This window comes from Alexandromys fortis, unplaced genomic scaffold (assembly GCF_014885135.2).
Source record: "Alexandromys fortis isolate MF-2015 unplaced genomic scaffold, M_Fortis_MF-2015_v1.1 scaffold_23, whole genome shotgun sequence".
Taxonomy (NCBI): domain Eukaryota; kingdom Metazoa; phylum Chordata; class Mammalia; order Rodentia; family Cricetidae; genus Alexandromys; species Alexandromys fortis.
The window spans coordinates 8,234,466-8,249,452 of record NW_026067907.1 but is presented as its reverse complement, the minus strand read 5'-3'; the positions used below and the strand labels follow the sequence as shown (position 1 = coordinate 8,249,452).

The 14,987-nt window shown below is 45.7% G+C and overlaps 1 protein-coding gene across 2 annotated transcripts in view; it reads left to right on the top strand.

Moving 5' to 3' along the window:
* Prkn (parkin RBR E3 ubiquitin protein ligase) overlaps positions 1-14,987 on the top strand; it is a 1,135,485-nt gene that overhangs the window by 954,141 nt on the left and 166,357 nt on the right. For both annotated transcript variants that reach the window (XM_050135903.1, XM_050135902.1), the window contains exon 9: positions 6,053-6,202. In XM_050135903.1, the coding sequence (XP_049991860.1) occupies positions 6,053-6,202 (150 nt within the window). The remainder of the gene's footprint in view (positions 1-6,052; positions 6,203-14,987) is intronic.

Below are 14,987 nucleotides of genomic sequence, written 5' to 3'. Positions count from 1 at the left end.
CCAAAGTCCATCAGTAAATTATTTGGGGCTAATTCGTTGCTTTGGAGCTGACCTTAAAACTGATTTTCTTAGTCCTAGTCTATGTTACCATGAATCATATTCCTCCAAATCAGGTCTGTTTATCTAGTGGGATCGCGCCTGGGAACGTCAGGCTACCCCATGGAAATCATATAAGCAGTGTTGAAGAATAGTTGGTTTTAGCATTTGGAATCCATTTATCAATTACTTACCGACATTGCATGAGTTTCACACTGAGGTAAATACAGATAGTCTGCTCGACTTAGTGCTAATGTGTCTGTACTCTCTGTGAAATTTGAGGTGCTGCACTACAGTGAAATTTGCTTTTCATGCCCATGAAAGGTTAAAAGGAGTCTGTGGAAATATGGGTCACGTCTTGAAAGAAACTAAACAAGGCTGTTTGCTAATTATGTGTCTAAACTATCTGCTCAGGGCACTGAGCTTCCTTCAAATGCTGTCACATTATTAGTTCTAGGTCAAAAGTGTTCTAAAAATTTCACAGTGTAATAAATACGCTGGGCTGGGGAGACGGTTGGTGGGTAAGAGTGCTTGTTGAGCAGGATGTAGACCTGCGTTCAAAGTCCCAGAACCCACGTAAAGCCTGGCTCTGTCTAGAAGTTCCTGCAACACCAGGCACAGGGGTGCAGGAGACAGAAGACAAAGGGAGCATTCGGGCCCCTCAGCCAGCCTGGTAAACTCCAGGCTCAGTAAGAGACCCTGTCTTGAGCAAACAAAATGGAAATGGAGCATGATGGGGCATGGTAGAGCAAGCCACACTGTGTCCTCCGACTTCTGTAAGCATATAACAATGCACACGCACGCAAATATGTCTTCAATAGGCACATCCAAATCCATGCGCGTTTTTTTTTTTAATCACTAGAAACCACAGGCATATGCTGGAGCATTTGCCTTCCCTTAGAAAAGGAATTGTGCATCCGGTGCTCTTGAGAGTATCAGAAGTAAAATAACAGTCACACTTTTTAGCTGATAGACAGAAAGAGGACACCACTGGCATTTGAGACAACTGTGAAGGGAGGCGGTAAGACTCTGATACACTGTCAGCCTTTGTCCATTGATCAGCCCTTCCTAGGAAAACGTCATCGTCCATGATCACAGCAGGGAAACTGTTTAGTAAATAAAGAGCTGAGTGAGAAGTTGTTAAATGAAGAGAAGATCACCAGATATTTTGAAGTGTGTTGTGTGTTGTGTGTTGTTGTTGAAAATGAAGCCCAGGGCATAGTGCATGCTAGGCAAATGTTCTACCACTGAATTTTACCTCTAATTAAGAACAATTATTTTACAACTTACTTGTATAGATAAAACCATCCTAAATCACTGTTATGAATCCCATTGCTATTATATTATTAGAATTCCTGAATTATTGAAGCTTAATAAGATAGAGTCTACTAATTCATTCTGTTCTTACAGTATATACGGACTACTGGTAAGACACCTTACCAAGTTCCCAGTACAGAGCCATATATATATGTGTGTGTGTGTGTGTGTGTATATATACCACGAAGTGGAATAAGATAGAGTCTACTAACTCATTCTGTTCTTACAGTATATACAGACTGCTGGTAAGACACCTTACCAAGTTCCCAGTACAGAGCCATCCGTGTGTGTGTGTGTGTGTGTGTGTGTGTGTGTGTGTGTGTGTGTATACCACGAAAGGGGTGTAGAGGACTGTAATAAGGTCACTTCAAAGAAAGTGGACAGCCGGGCGGTGGTGGCGCACGCCTTTAATCCCAGCACTTGGAAGGCAGAGGCAGGCAGATCTCTGGGAGTTCGAGGCCAGCCTGGTCTACAAGAGCTAGTTCCAGGACAGGAACCAAAAGCTACAGAGAAACCCTGTCTTGAAAATAATAAATAAATAGGGACTGGACTTGTCCAGAAGGCTTCTTCTTGAGACAAAGTCCCTCACTAAGGAGAACTCTGCCTAAAATAGGAAGGGGGAAAGGAAAGAGGATATCTAGTTAGAATCATGGAACCACAGAGCTGGGGGCTAATTAGTACTTGTAACTCTGGCTTAGCTGTAAAGTTCTTGTCATATGTAGAGAGAGAAGATATATAGTCTTGCAATTATATAAACCATATAACCACTCAGTGAAATACTTTCATCTCCTATACTAATAATTATATGACATGATATTTTCTGGAAAATATCATGATAATCTCCCCCATGAAAATCTGCTTACTATATGTGCTCTTAGACTGTGACGTTGAGAAAATACCTTTCCTGGGCACACCCTCGTGTGTGAGATCATTAGCACATGCATGAAGAGATTTGTCCAGGTCTTCTGCCTTGTTTCCATGAGACGAGAAAAGTAACAAAACAGGTGAGAGGCCCTGATCACATTAAATCTGTATCCACAACCTATACCTTCTAAATTCACTAAGCCGGTCACCAAGCTACCCAGCATTCCTACTTATGAGTGTGTAAGGTGATGAAATTGAACATAAGTGTGAAAGATCTCTTTGTACTCCCATTATGCACACACAAACACACCTCTGCCTCATTATAATAGATTCCTCCCTCCCCATCTTCTAAGAGAAATATATCACACCCAAGCTTGCCTCCTCTTTGTCTCTAATACCAATCTAGCAATCTGCCCGAAAAGTCTACAATTTCTACCTTTCAGTCCATCTCGATTTAGCTGCTGATCCCACCCCCATGCCACCTCCCTGGTTCAGACCAATGTCATCACTCACGTCGACAGCCAGAAAGAGCTCAGGCACGCATCTCTGCTTGCTGCATCCCATGTGCCCTCTACAGCCTGTTCTGAGTGTGTCAGTCAGATAGATGCCTTTAAGACATCAGTCAAGTGTACCACTCCTCTGTTCAGAGCTCTCCAAGGTCTTAGTATCTTTTAGAGAAGCAGCCACCAGGGACCCAAACATCCAGGATCCTCGTGACCTTCTGCCTTCACTGTCTGCCATGTGCCCTGGCTCACTCAGCCTCAGTCCCATTGCTCTTGCCAGCATTCCTCAAAACAGACGCGTGTATGTGGCCTCAGGACCTTTGTACCAACCGCTCTTCTGTCTGCAGAACTCCTTTCCCAAAAAAACACAAGCTTGCTTTCATACCTCCTTCAGATATCTGCGTGAGTGCACCTCATCTATCCGGCTTTTTCCCAACCACAGCTCATCATCATGATGATTCTCTTCTCTGGAGCTGATCTTCCTAACCACAGCTCATCACCATGATTCTCTTCTCTGGAGCTGATCTTCCCTACCACAGCTCATCACCATGATTCTCTTCTCTGGAGCTGATCTTTTCTTTCCTAGTCCCCACACTCCTCACCCCTCCAAATGCGGTACCTGCTCATCTCCTGGTGTCCAGTGTGATCCTCTCGCAGATAAGGGCAGAGCTGTGGGTGTTGTTCAGTGCTCTGTTCTCAAAGTGGACTCGCGGGAGTGTCTGATGGATATAGGGCAGACTCCCAGCAAAGGTTGCAAGAATAGCTTAATAACTTAACAAATCCATTTAACTTATCTGAGCCTAGAAGCTGAAATGAACCAACAATGTCAGAACAGTAACTTAGAAGTACCGTATTTCTGTGGAATTGCGGATTTCCTCCATCAGCTAAGGACAGCACTACAGGGACCTGAGCTCAGACAAAAAGTCGGGAGTACAATGTTCCAGATGTTGTAGCTGTCTACTACCCAGTACAATAACCAGCACCAAGCACTTGTTAGTTTTGGTCAACATGGCACAAACCAGAGTCACCTAAGAAGAGGGAGTCTGTGGGTGTGTCTGTGGTACATGTCTTAAATTGATAATTGATGTAGAAGCACCCATCTACATCATGGTAAGATGGAAAGTTGCTGGACGATCCAGTGAGCACCATGGGTCTCTGCTTCAGCTCCTGCCTCCAGGCTCTGGCCTGAGTCTGGCTTCCCTAGATGATGGGTGCCTGTGAGCCAGATAAACCCTTTTCTCCTCAAGTCGCTTCCAGTCTGTGTTCCATCAGGCAGCAGAGAAGCAGACCACAATCAGCCTAGAACTCTGACAGAAGGGGCCTCGTGATCTGGTACCCAGAAAGGGTACTAAATAAACATCCTAACAGAAGAAGGATCCCAGTTGTCCCCACCCAAATCCAGACAAGGAGGGAACCCCAAAGGCACAGGTGGGCTCGCAGTGGCCACAGAGGTGAAGGAGGGAACCCAAATCAACCTACTCACCCACTCTTCTGCTGCAAAGGGGGGGTGATGTCATAAGTGAAAGTGGGTGTCAGCTGGGTCTTCCAGATTAAACTCCAAGACCAGGATCCCATGTCAGGAGGGGACATTTCACCCATCTCCAGACTAAAGTGTCCTCAGGGATGCAGGATGACAGGGAGAAGGGGAAAAAAGGCAGAAGTTTCAGGATCCACCCTGCCCTGAGGGTGTCTCTCTAACCACAGGGGGTAGGCCAGAAGGCTGTCCCAAGCTAGAAAATGACTTGGTGCTATGGACCTAGGCCTTTGCCTGGCTGCGAGGGAAGAGAAAGAACATCTTTAGAAGTCTCGCTCCCATATAAAAGTGTTTTCTTAAGCACATGCGTATACATGTGCACACACATAGAGACCCGTGCTTTCTGATGGAGCCCTATCCCCACGGTTGCTCTCTCCCTCCCTCAGGCCCCTTCCCCTCCTGTCTTCCCTGTTTGCACCTTCCTCCTGGTCCAGGGAAAGTCCCCTTTCTGTCCTGTTCAGGAAGCTTGGGTGGCACCTCTGGCTAGCCCGAGTTCTCCCCTGCAGATCTGGAGGCTGCTGAGGGTGAGGACGGGATTGGAGTTATAGAAACCATAGTGTTAGCGGGGCTGGGGGCAATGGGGTGTGAGCCGTGGCAGCTCAGCCTCCTGTGTTTTATTTGATGAAGGTAGTGGAAAGGAAACTCAGCAGAATGACAGGAGACGCTGTGGTGAAGATAGGCCTCTTCTTTAAGTCACTGTCAACTTATAGGTGGTCAGCAATTGTGAGGTGTGTCATTTAAATGATTACAAAGCCTCATCCAATCTCAAACAGAAGCATATATACCGCATTTAGCAGATAATGTCCATCATTTAATACAGGCGTATTTCCTAGAAGTTATATGAAGTATAATCTATGGGCACAATGTCACAGAACACCAGATTTGTGGGGGAAATCAGTTTTCTAAAGAAAAAAAGTAAGATAAAGACTTTTTCTTTCCCTGGGATCTCATGAAAAGTCTCCTGTATCCCAGGCTAGTCCCAAGGTCCCAATCCTCTTGTGTCTACCTCACAAGTACTGGGATCACAGCCATTTGACACCATACCTGGCTCATCTTGGTTTTGAGTTTGGAAAAGTTTCTCTGTGCTAGATCATACCTTTACCCCACACCTTCATCCTCATGCTCCCCTGTCCCTACCATACAACCCACCGTCCACTCTGACCGTACACCTCCACTGTACACCCCTACCATACATCCCTACCATACACTCCCACATACACCCCCACAATACACTAACACATACACCCCCACCGTACATTAACACATACACCCCCACCGTACACTCACACATACACCCCCATCGTACACTAACACATACACCCCCACCATACACTCCAACATACACCCCCACCATACACTTCCACATACACCCCCACCATACACTCCAACATACACCCCCACCATACACTTCCACATACACCCCCACCATACACTCCAACATACACCCTCACCAAACACTCCAACATACACCCTCACCGTACACTCCAACATACACCCCCACCATACACTTCCACATACACCCCCACCATACACTCCAACATACACCCTCACCAAACACTCCAACATACACCCCCACCGTACACTCACACACACACCCCCACCGTACACTTCCACATACACCCCCACCGTACACTCTGACCCTACATTCCCACTGTACACTCCCAAATGCCCGTGTCCTCTACTGAACCCAGTTGAGAACACAGTCTGAGTTCCTCATCTGGGCACTTAGGCAGAAACAACTCACTTTAGGCTGCTCTGGGTCACATGCGCAGCTCACCTTGCCTTCCACTTTTCCCAGTACAACAGGTACCAGCAGTATGGCGCAGAGGAGTGTGTACTGCAGATGGGGGGCGTGCTGTGCCCCCGTCCTGGCTGCGGAGCTGGGCTGCTGCCTGAACAGGGCCAGAGGAAAGTCACCTGTGAAGGGGGCAACGGCCTGGGCTGCGGGGTGAGTACTGACCACACCCAGGGGTGCCTGGGAGTGTGCTCCTTTGCTTTGTGGATGTGCTGAGATTGTCTGCATTTTCCTTTGGGGCTCAGACATATTTGAACTGATGTACAGAAAAACAAAGAATTTTTTCATTCCTGTGTAGGAATTGGGGTGTGTATTCTAAGACTGCTGAACCCCCATGCCAGGCGTTTATACTTCTCTTGTCATGTCCAGCTGATGTAGCGGGGTGAGAAAGTCTCCCCAGTTGCATAAAGCGAAAGTGAAGGAGGAGGGGAGTTTCCCATCCAGGCTGTTTAGAGACCCCATTTGTCTCAGCATTTCCAGAAATAAGATGAAGATCGTACAGAAAAATTCCAAGTGCAACTGTGGTGTAAAACACTTGGAAATGAAATAAACAACACTGAGGGTGCCGTAAGGGAAGCAGAATGAGGAACAGGAAACATTCTGAGAGGCCAAAGCAGACAAGCTGAGCAGATCCCACACCTGCCTGCGTCTGTCATAAGTTAGGGAAGCCATTCCAGTGCCCAAACACTCACTACATTGCAGGTGCAAGCAACAAATGGATACTAATGCTGATATTAACTCTCCAGCAGACTAGATAAGGAAAGAATGTGTGCTGTCTTATAAGATGCTGTTGACTTTTGGTGGGAAACATTCTTGTAGAATTGCAGAGTCAGGAAGAGCTTTCTGAAGAGGGTGTGGTTAGCAGGCTCCCAGCACCCAGGCCTGACTTTCCGTTAAGTCGTTTGTTCACGTGATGGCAGCATCTGTTGCTCTAAGTGACGCTCACGATGGGTTCCCTGCCGCGGCTCACAAACCAGGGCTGTGCAACTCAGGAAGCAGACGTTGAGATAGGAGACCATGGTGCCCAAGAGGAAAACAAACACGTGGAAGGCTCCCCTGGGTTAATAACCATAGCTACAGCAAGTCAGTGTGCTGTCATCCTGTGAATCAAAGCATGGAAATCAAGTCACCACCGTAGAGTCTACACTGATTGAGAATGGCCGAAGCTGGCTACCGCTCTTAGGGCTCAGAATCTTGTCAAATATTTTCTTTCCAAGTGACTTGCAATCATTTTAAACTGATGGCTAACTTTGTATGTCCGCCGTTGTTCTAATGTTGTTCTGACTATAAAGCCGGGTTTTAATATTTTTCATGAGGAGGTGGCAATTTCTTTGGCTGGGTTTTTACATTGTCTTTTACTTTCCTTTGAGAATGTTGAAGGATTTTAGTCATTTTCTATTTTGGAGACATTCGTGCATTGTTGTATTTGGATATTTGTGTTGGGTTTTCTCTTTTTCTTTTATACAGTATGATATCATGAGTAGCCTATGTATTTAAACTCCCAAACTTGAGGAATTACTTTCTAAAATTTTTGTTAAATTTTATACATGGTGGATACATGTATGGGAATCTGAGGACAAATTATGGGAGTCAGTTTTCTCCTTCAACTGTGGGTTCTGGGCAGTCAGGGCTGAGGCTTGGTGACGAGCACCTTTCCCTACTGGCCCAGGAAATTACTTTGGAGATTGTTTGAATGACTCCAACACCTTTGGATTATGTGAGTTTGGGGACAGGACAACTTTCCCTCCAAGAAAGTGGCTATATTTGAACTTTGAAATTCTGGATGCTATGAGTTTTGTTTTAATGTTACTTGTTCTGTTTTGCTGTTCACAGGAATAGAATTGTTGGATTGTATTCATTAGCTAGTGTTATGTAACCATTAGTGACAATTTCCATCATTTCTTATGACTTTTATTACGTCCCAGAACTCCTCAGGGTTAAGAGTCACCAAAGAAAGGCTTGGCTTCTCCTTCAGGGTGTCCCATGAGGTTGCAGTCCAGATGGGAAGATCCATCTGAGAGCCTGGCCAGAGCAGGGAGATCTGTCTGTAGGATGGCTCCTCCGTTCACGTGTCTAGAGGCACAAGATCTCAGTTCCTCCTTGGCTGTTGCCAAAAGCCATGGCCTCTCACCACAGGGCCCTGCTCTTGGCTGTATGTCTCCATGATGGCAGCTAGCTTTTCTCTGAGCGTGTGACCCAAATAAGAGAGCAAAGAGAGACTCTCAGCACCTGTGGGATCTACTCCTCTTAAGTCATTTGCCGTTGCCTCCACTTGAGTCTACCCATGAGATCCATCCTACTCTCAAAAGATCCATCCTACCCTCGGAAAAGAAACTATCAAAGAACTCGTGAGTGTCTTTTAAACTACTGTCACTTGCAATTTGAAGTTGAAAAGAGAACAAAGGAAAAATGAGTTTAAAAGGCCGCTTCTGAGCTCTCCCTCCCCTCTCCTCTCTTCTTCCCACTGCCTGGCCACTGCAGTCTTTCCTGTCTCTCCAGCTTCCGTTGGTTCTCATAGCTCTAGCTTCCTGGCAGACACAGATTGGCGTCATCTTCCCCCTTTGCTTCCGACCTCCAGCTTTCACAGAGGGGCAACAACCAAGCTGACGTAGCCTCTGAAACTCTAAGAAAGCCCCCAATTTACACACTTTCTTTTAAGAATTGCTTTGGTAAAACTGTCTCTTCACACCAATAGAACAACAACAAAGAGGAAGTCACCAAAGGTTTCATCAATGTTCATTGATCACTTACCTAACCAACTTGGTATTCAAGGATACAGAACATTCATTTGGTCCAGTCTTTCACATGGTGTAGAATCTACCCTGAGTCAAGCCCTTTCTCCAACAGAGATCTACATCCAAACCCAATATTTTAGCCTTGAAAAGGTTTCTTCTCCTGACTAACTCTTGGGAGTGATGTTACATGTTCGAGGCATGGAAGTTGCATATTGAGTAGGGATGCATCACAATATGCCACAGCCCCATTTTCACAGCCGCACCACCTGTGCATTGAGCTCCAGGCTAGCAATGGTGTTAGTGGGCTAGTCATTTGACCGCCAGGATATGCCTGGACCAGTGTGCCTATGACTGACTACTACAGTTTCATCTGAAGAAACTAGACTTGGGGTTTCTGATTGACTTCGGTTTCTCCAACACAGGTGGTAAGATTAGTATGTAGGACTCTGGTACTCAAACACATATCCGTGTCCATTGGAAAATGAGATCCCCGAACCCTTTCTGCCTTCTGTCACTGAGCTCACCAGATGCCAAATAGCAGTGGGCTTTACCTAACACAGTGCAGAAAGGTTTTCTGTGCCTATGATCGCTGTTTTCATCAGTTTATGGCTGCATCTTAATCTACTGCTATTTTAATTACCGCCAAACCCTGCAGCCCTGCAGCCCACAGTCAGCGCCCCACTGCTCCAGCAGCCGCCTGGTGGTATCTCCAGTTCCACCAGCGCTGGCTCTGCCCGTGCTGCCAAATTTAGTTTTTAACTAAGCCTCTACCATTCTATTTACCAATAAGACTTGGAAGTCGGATGTTGGGGGTGAAAACCACCTAGCTCAGAGAGGTTGAGAAGCAATCAGCTGACTTTCCTTTTAGGCCAGAGACCTAGCAAGAGAACATCTCTCCACCCATCCAAAACCAAAAGGACCTCGAAACTCCAAGTCCTTCCCTACTCTTCCCTGTGTGTCTATCCCTCTTCCTGGCTTCTCAGTATTCTCTGTGCTAATTTTTGTCAATTAGTAGCTGGCTCCGCCCCCTGATTCAAGTCTCGGGTTTCACAATGTTATCATATAACCTGCAAGATGTCATGGCCCAGGTCCATCTGGCAGTAGCCTGGCAGGTCGGTGATGGTCATGGCAGATCCATTACTAGGGTAAAGAATGATTTCAGAGAAGGCACCACTTCCTAGGATTCGAGTCGGAAAGCCGCACTGTCTATTTGCCTGTCTTCCTGTCCTGAGCCTACATTCTCCTCCACAGTTAGATCAAGTGTCTGAGTTCTAGATGCACAGAGTAAGTGGAGTGAGTGGCCCAATAATGCAGAAGCAATAGGAATAAACTGCAATTGCGTTCCACTCGTCTACCCCAGAGTTAGAATTGCGTACTTAGCCGCCCGGAGATCTTTTCAGACAGTGGGTAAGTGTGTTCGTGTGCTTTCATGACACGGTGTTTTAGCAGCACTCCTAGGATATAATGCCGTGTGTAGAGATCAATGGCAAGTCGATCAGGAATGGGAAGTACTGCGGAAATCTTCTATCAGAGGCTACCTTCCCAGCCCACCGGAGCTTGTGCACACTGACATGTGACATCTCTTACTCTTGGGAGCACTGAGATTTTAGTTTTCACTAAACGCAGAAGTGTTTGACTTTGCCAGAACTCAACACAGTGTATATCTGGAGATCAAATAACATGACTTTACTCACATCTAAGTTTTTGGTTGTATCTTGACTATGGCTCATAAAAGCATTAATTGATATCATGAGGAATTCCTGTGACGTATCGTTTTTTCCTGGGGCCTTTTTACACTGTATCTGAATGACCTCACTAACTTTTATGACTTAGATGTGAAGTATTGACATGTTTAATACTGGGAAATAGTGACAAAATATGAAATACATGGTAGCCACTGACCTAGAATGGAGGAAGCTTAGCTGTGAGCGTGAAGCCTGGCGAGAACCAGTAAACCAAATGCCTTTGTCTTATTTGGAGTTATCTTGGACTGGACTATAGCTGAAAGATATTTTTTAAAAAATAATACTTGAACAATCTTCTGTTTTAAGTTAGAAATCCAGGGACAAGATTTAATAACAACTAAAAAGAAATCAAACAAAAACAAGAAGCCTTTAAAGTCGCATTCCACTAAGGAAAGAAGACGGACTTTCTTTAGGCACTCAACAGCCCCCCCCACTTCCTTTAACAAATGTGCCTACATGGCAAAGATCTGGGCTACAGGGGAGCAGTGGAGTGTCTGCCGTGGACCCTCACCTACACAGGCCCCTCCTGGACACTCCTAACCAGGAGGACGTTCTTGCACTGCTTCCCTCAGATGGGGTCTTAGCAGTGTGTAAGCTCGAGTTATAAAAGCCGCACCAAACCTCGCTTCATGAAAACACAGAGTTCACTGATGTTGTGTCTGTGTTGAAAACAGTGACTTCGAGCTACTCAATACCAGTCGCACTGTGCTGTTGGGGATTTTAGGGAGATGAGAGAAGAACCCTCATTTCATTTATATAGGAAAGGAGTCGGGGAAGATGCAAAGATTTAAATTATGTTTGGATTAAAACATAAATTAGCCAATGAGATAGAGAGCCCTTTATCAATATGTTGCATTTAGAAATGAAAAGCAAGCAGACGGCCGGTGTTTACTAATGTGAGGACAAGGGGAACTGTTCTCTTTGCTCTTCCTTCTGTTTGTTTTCATTTCGGAGCAGCTTGAATTGGGAGACGGGCTCTTATATAGCCCAGGCTGGCCTTAAACTCGGTTTGTAACCAAGCAAGGCCTCACTGGGACCACAGGTGTGTGCACCCATGCCTGGTTTCCTTTGTTGCTCTTTAAGGGAATCTTAGTTTAATTTAATGAAAATACATGCATTGCAATGAAATATTTTGTCAGCTATACTGGATTTGTTCTTTCTTAAAGAACTAGGATTAAAATCTGGACTCTGAATGCATGTGACTTGCACCATGATGCATTCAAGGAGACACCAGACAAGATGAGGCTCCCTTGGGATGACTAAACATAGGCCACAGCATGGAACCTCAGGCTCCGCTATACCTCCCTTGTCATAACCACCTGAACCTACACACATGCCACAAGCAGACCCATTCGATGTTGGTATGTTAATTTTTAATCTATAAAACAGTTCTCATCAAAAAGCATTTTTGAAAGAAAATCAATGCTAGGAAATGTCAAAAAATATGCATTCCTTGTTTATTTGACATGTGTCCAAAAATCTAATTTCAACTCTAAGATTGGCTCATTTGCAGATTGGAAATAAGTCTTGCTAGACTTTGTGCCTGCAAGACAGCTTGGCGTGCGAAGATAGAATGCTTCAGAGAGTGTTTGTTTTAATTAAAGAAACCTTTCACAAATGTACAAGCTGGTTCCCAAATATCGTTCCTCTGCAAAGTGTTTGTCAATTGACAAACGTTCCTCGAAAGACAGCCCTCTGCGGTTTGAAGAGTATGCTTATAATCCAGCACAGATCTGGCCATTCTACTTGTCTCTAATCCGTTTTTGTTTAAATAGGGGGAAATATTGTTCTGTTTGGATGTGAGTCTTCTAAGAAGCTGCTGAGCTAAAGGCTTGGTCCCCAGCTAGGGTTTTGTGATTGGGTGGAAGGGCTCAAACCACTTCAGTACACGAGTCCCTACCTGAATGGGGCCTGAGATGTAGAGACTGGTTGCAAGCAGGAAGTCCCCTGAGGCATCATTTTGGAAGGGATTAGTTTATTTCTAGGCCAGCCCTCTTCCCTCTTGTTCCCTGCCCCTCCCTGCTGCCCTGAGCTAAGCTGCTTCTCACCACTCAGTGCCGGAAGTGATGTGGTCCTAAGGCTATGGATGGAGAGCAACAACACAACCAGCCAAAAGAAAACCCTTTCTTCTGTTAGACTTTTCAGCACAACCAAGAGCTAACTCAAGTATGAAATAATTTTATCTTTTCAAAATGTTAAGATCCAGGTCTCTGGTTATATGTTAGGACGTCGGTGTGGTCACAAACTGACTGAAGACCCTGGTCCAGCTAGCTCTGTGGGAGCTCACAGCTCTCCAGCATAGGCTCCACTGACCATTGATTTTGTGGGTTTATTTTGATGGTGCTTGAAAAAAAAAAAAATAGGCACAAGATATCCCAAGACCGGTTTCTCAGCACAAGGGAGATTTATTGGCTCCAGAGGGACAAAGGGCAGGGGATAGGAGACAATGACAAGAGGTAGGGGACAAGGAAAAGGGGAGGAAAAAAAAAACAAGGAAGGGGGGAAAAGGGATTATTTGTCCCTGAGGGACAAAAATCTGCCTCTGCACAGAGAGGAAGGATGTGGCCCACAGGCAAATGGCAACTTATAAAGGGAAAAAGGGAAATCTCATGCTCAAACGAGTTGATTAATTTTGATTAGGCATATTAATTAGGGTAGCCAAAAGGGGGCTTTTGATTGCTTGATTTCAATACTTTGATAGCTGGACGTTGGTGGTGAGCCTCAAGAGGAGGAAGTGACCAAATAAGGGAACTGGTGACTAGCTTTAGGAATGTAACCTAGCAGGGCAAAGCAGAGGGAATGGGGGAATGCAAGGCCTGCAAAGCCGTGTTTGCCATGCTCAGACCTGCTAGACTCTGCAGTGCTCAGACTTCTGTCTAGGACTGTGCTGGTCAACATGTGCATCCGCTGTTTACGTCACAGCTGAACAAAGTCAGCATTTCAGTCCCTACTGTAGCCCCATTCTGAGTGCTCAGTGGTCACATGGTACAGATAGCAACTGTATCCAACAATACACATGCACTGAAGAAAAATCTTTCTTTCGGGCAGAGCTGGTCTGGAGAAAGGTGAGGATAGCTGTCCCAGGAGGTAGCCTTGGCCATCCTTAAGTCTCCCGTGTCTCGACTCCAAACACTTTGACCTCTGCACCTGTGCTTAACACAAGAAATCTGGAGTACAAGAAGGTCAAACAGGCCAAGCCTGATGTGTGCTGGAATCCCAGCACTCAGGAGACAGAGGCAATTTTATCAGCTTTCTAGGCTAACTTGAACTGTATAGAGAGATGAGGGCGGGGTTGCATTTTGCAAACCAAGGATTGATCTCATAGCATGGGTTCTTGGGGCTGATGTGAGGAAATGAGGAACAGGGTTGGAGCGCAAGTGCCATCTAGCAGTAAGCTCAGCCAGGTGCCAACCAAAAACAATTTGCTTTTCTTTGGAGCCTGCTAGGATTGCAATACAGAAAACAAATACGGTTTTGGCAAAGGAGTCTCTGTGTTTAAACGGGGAGAGAGGAATAGGTGGCTGCCTCATTTGTCAGGTGCTGTGATTGCCTTAGGTCAGAGACAAACTGTCTGGTAAGTTCCAGACCAGAGGAGCCTCAGCATCTGGGCATGTTCCGTGGAGGGGACACACTCACTGTTCACCAGCCCACATTGCTGCTAATGTCTCTGGAAAACTATGATGTTGCCATCATTCAAAAGTTCATCTTAGCTGGGGTTGTAGCCAGGGTTGGCAGAGTGCTTGCCTAGCACGCGTGAAACCCTGAACAGAAGCACCCTAGAGGTGGAGGTGGTGACACATGACTGTAATCCCTGGATTTGGGAGGTGGGGATATCCGGGTCAGAAGTGCAGGTCATCTTGAGTTATATAGAGAGTTCAAGGCCAACCTGTTCCACCTTCTGACACCTGTTCCAACCAAGGCATCTCTTTCTACCTTACATGTCTCAGAACAAAACTACTCCATTTTGCTTCTCTTTCTTGACTGGAAATGGACTGAGAGCACATAGATAGACGTATGGTCACATAACTATAGTGCACAGATAGACATATGGTCACATAACTATAACGCACAGATAGACGTATGGTCACATAACTATAGCGCACAGATAGACGTATGGCCACATAACTATAGCACACAGATAGACGTATGGTCACATAGCTATCAGGCATGAGCCAAATTGGAGCAAAGCCGATCACATCACTTTGTGTAGGATTAGCAGTTTTTGATGTGCAAGCATGCGGCTTCTGCAGCAGTGGAATGCTGTGAGTGCATCTTCTCAGCCCATAGCCCAGGAACCACCTTCTGTGTGCTGCCTTTTCCAAGACAGGTGTTTCACGAAACAACTTGAGATTCAAATCATTCCCTTCATGATTTTAATGCAGAGTGCTAAGTAGCATACGGCTAGCTCTAACGAGCTTCTGAGATCTCAGCTTCAAAGTCGGTGGGCCGGGGTGTTTT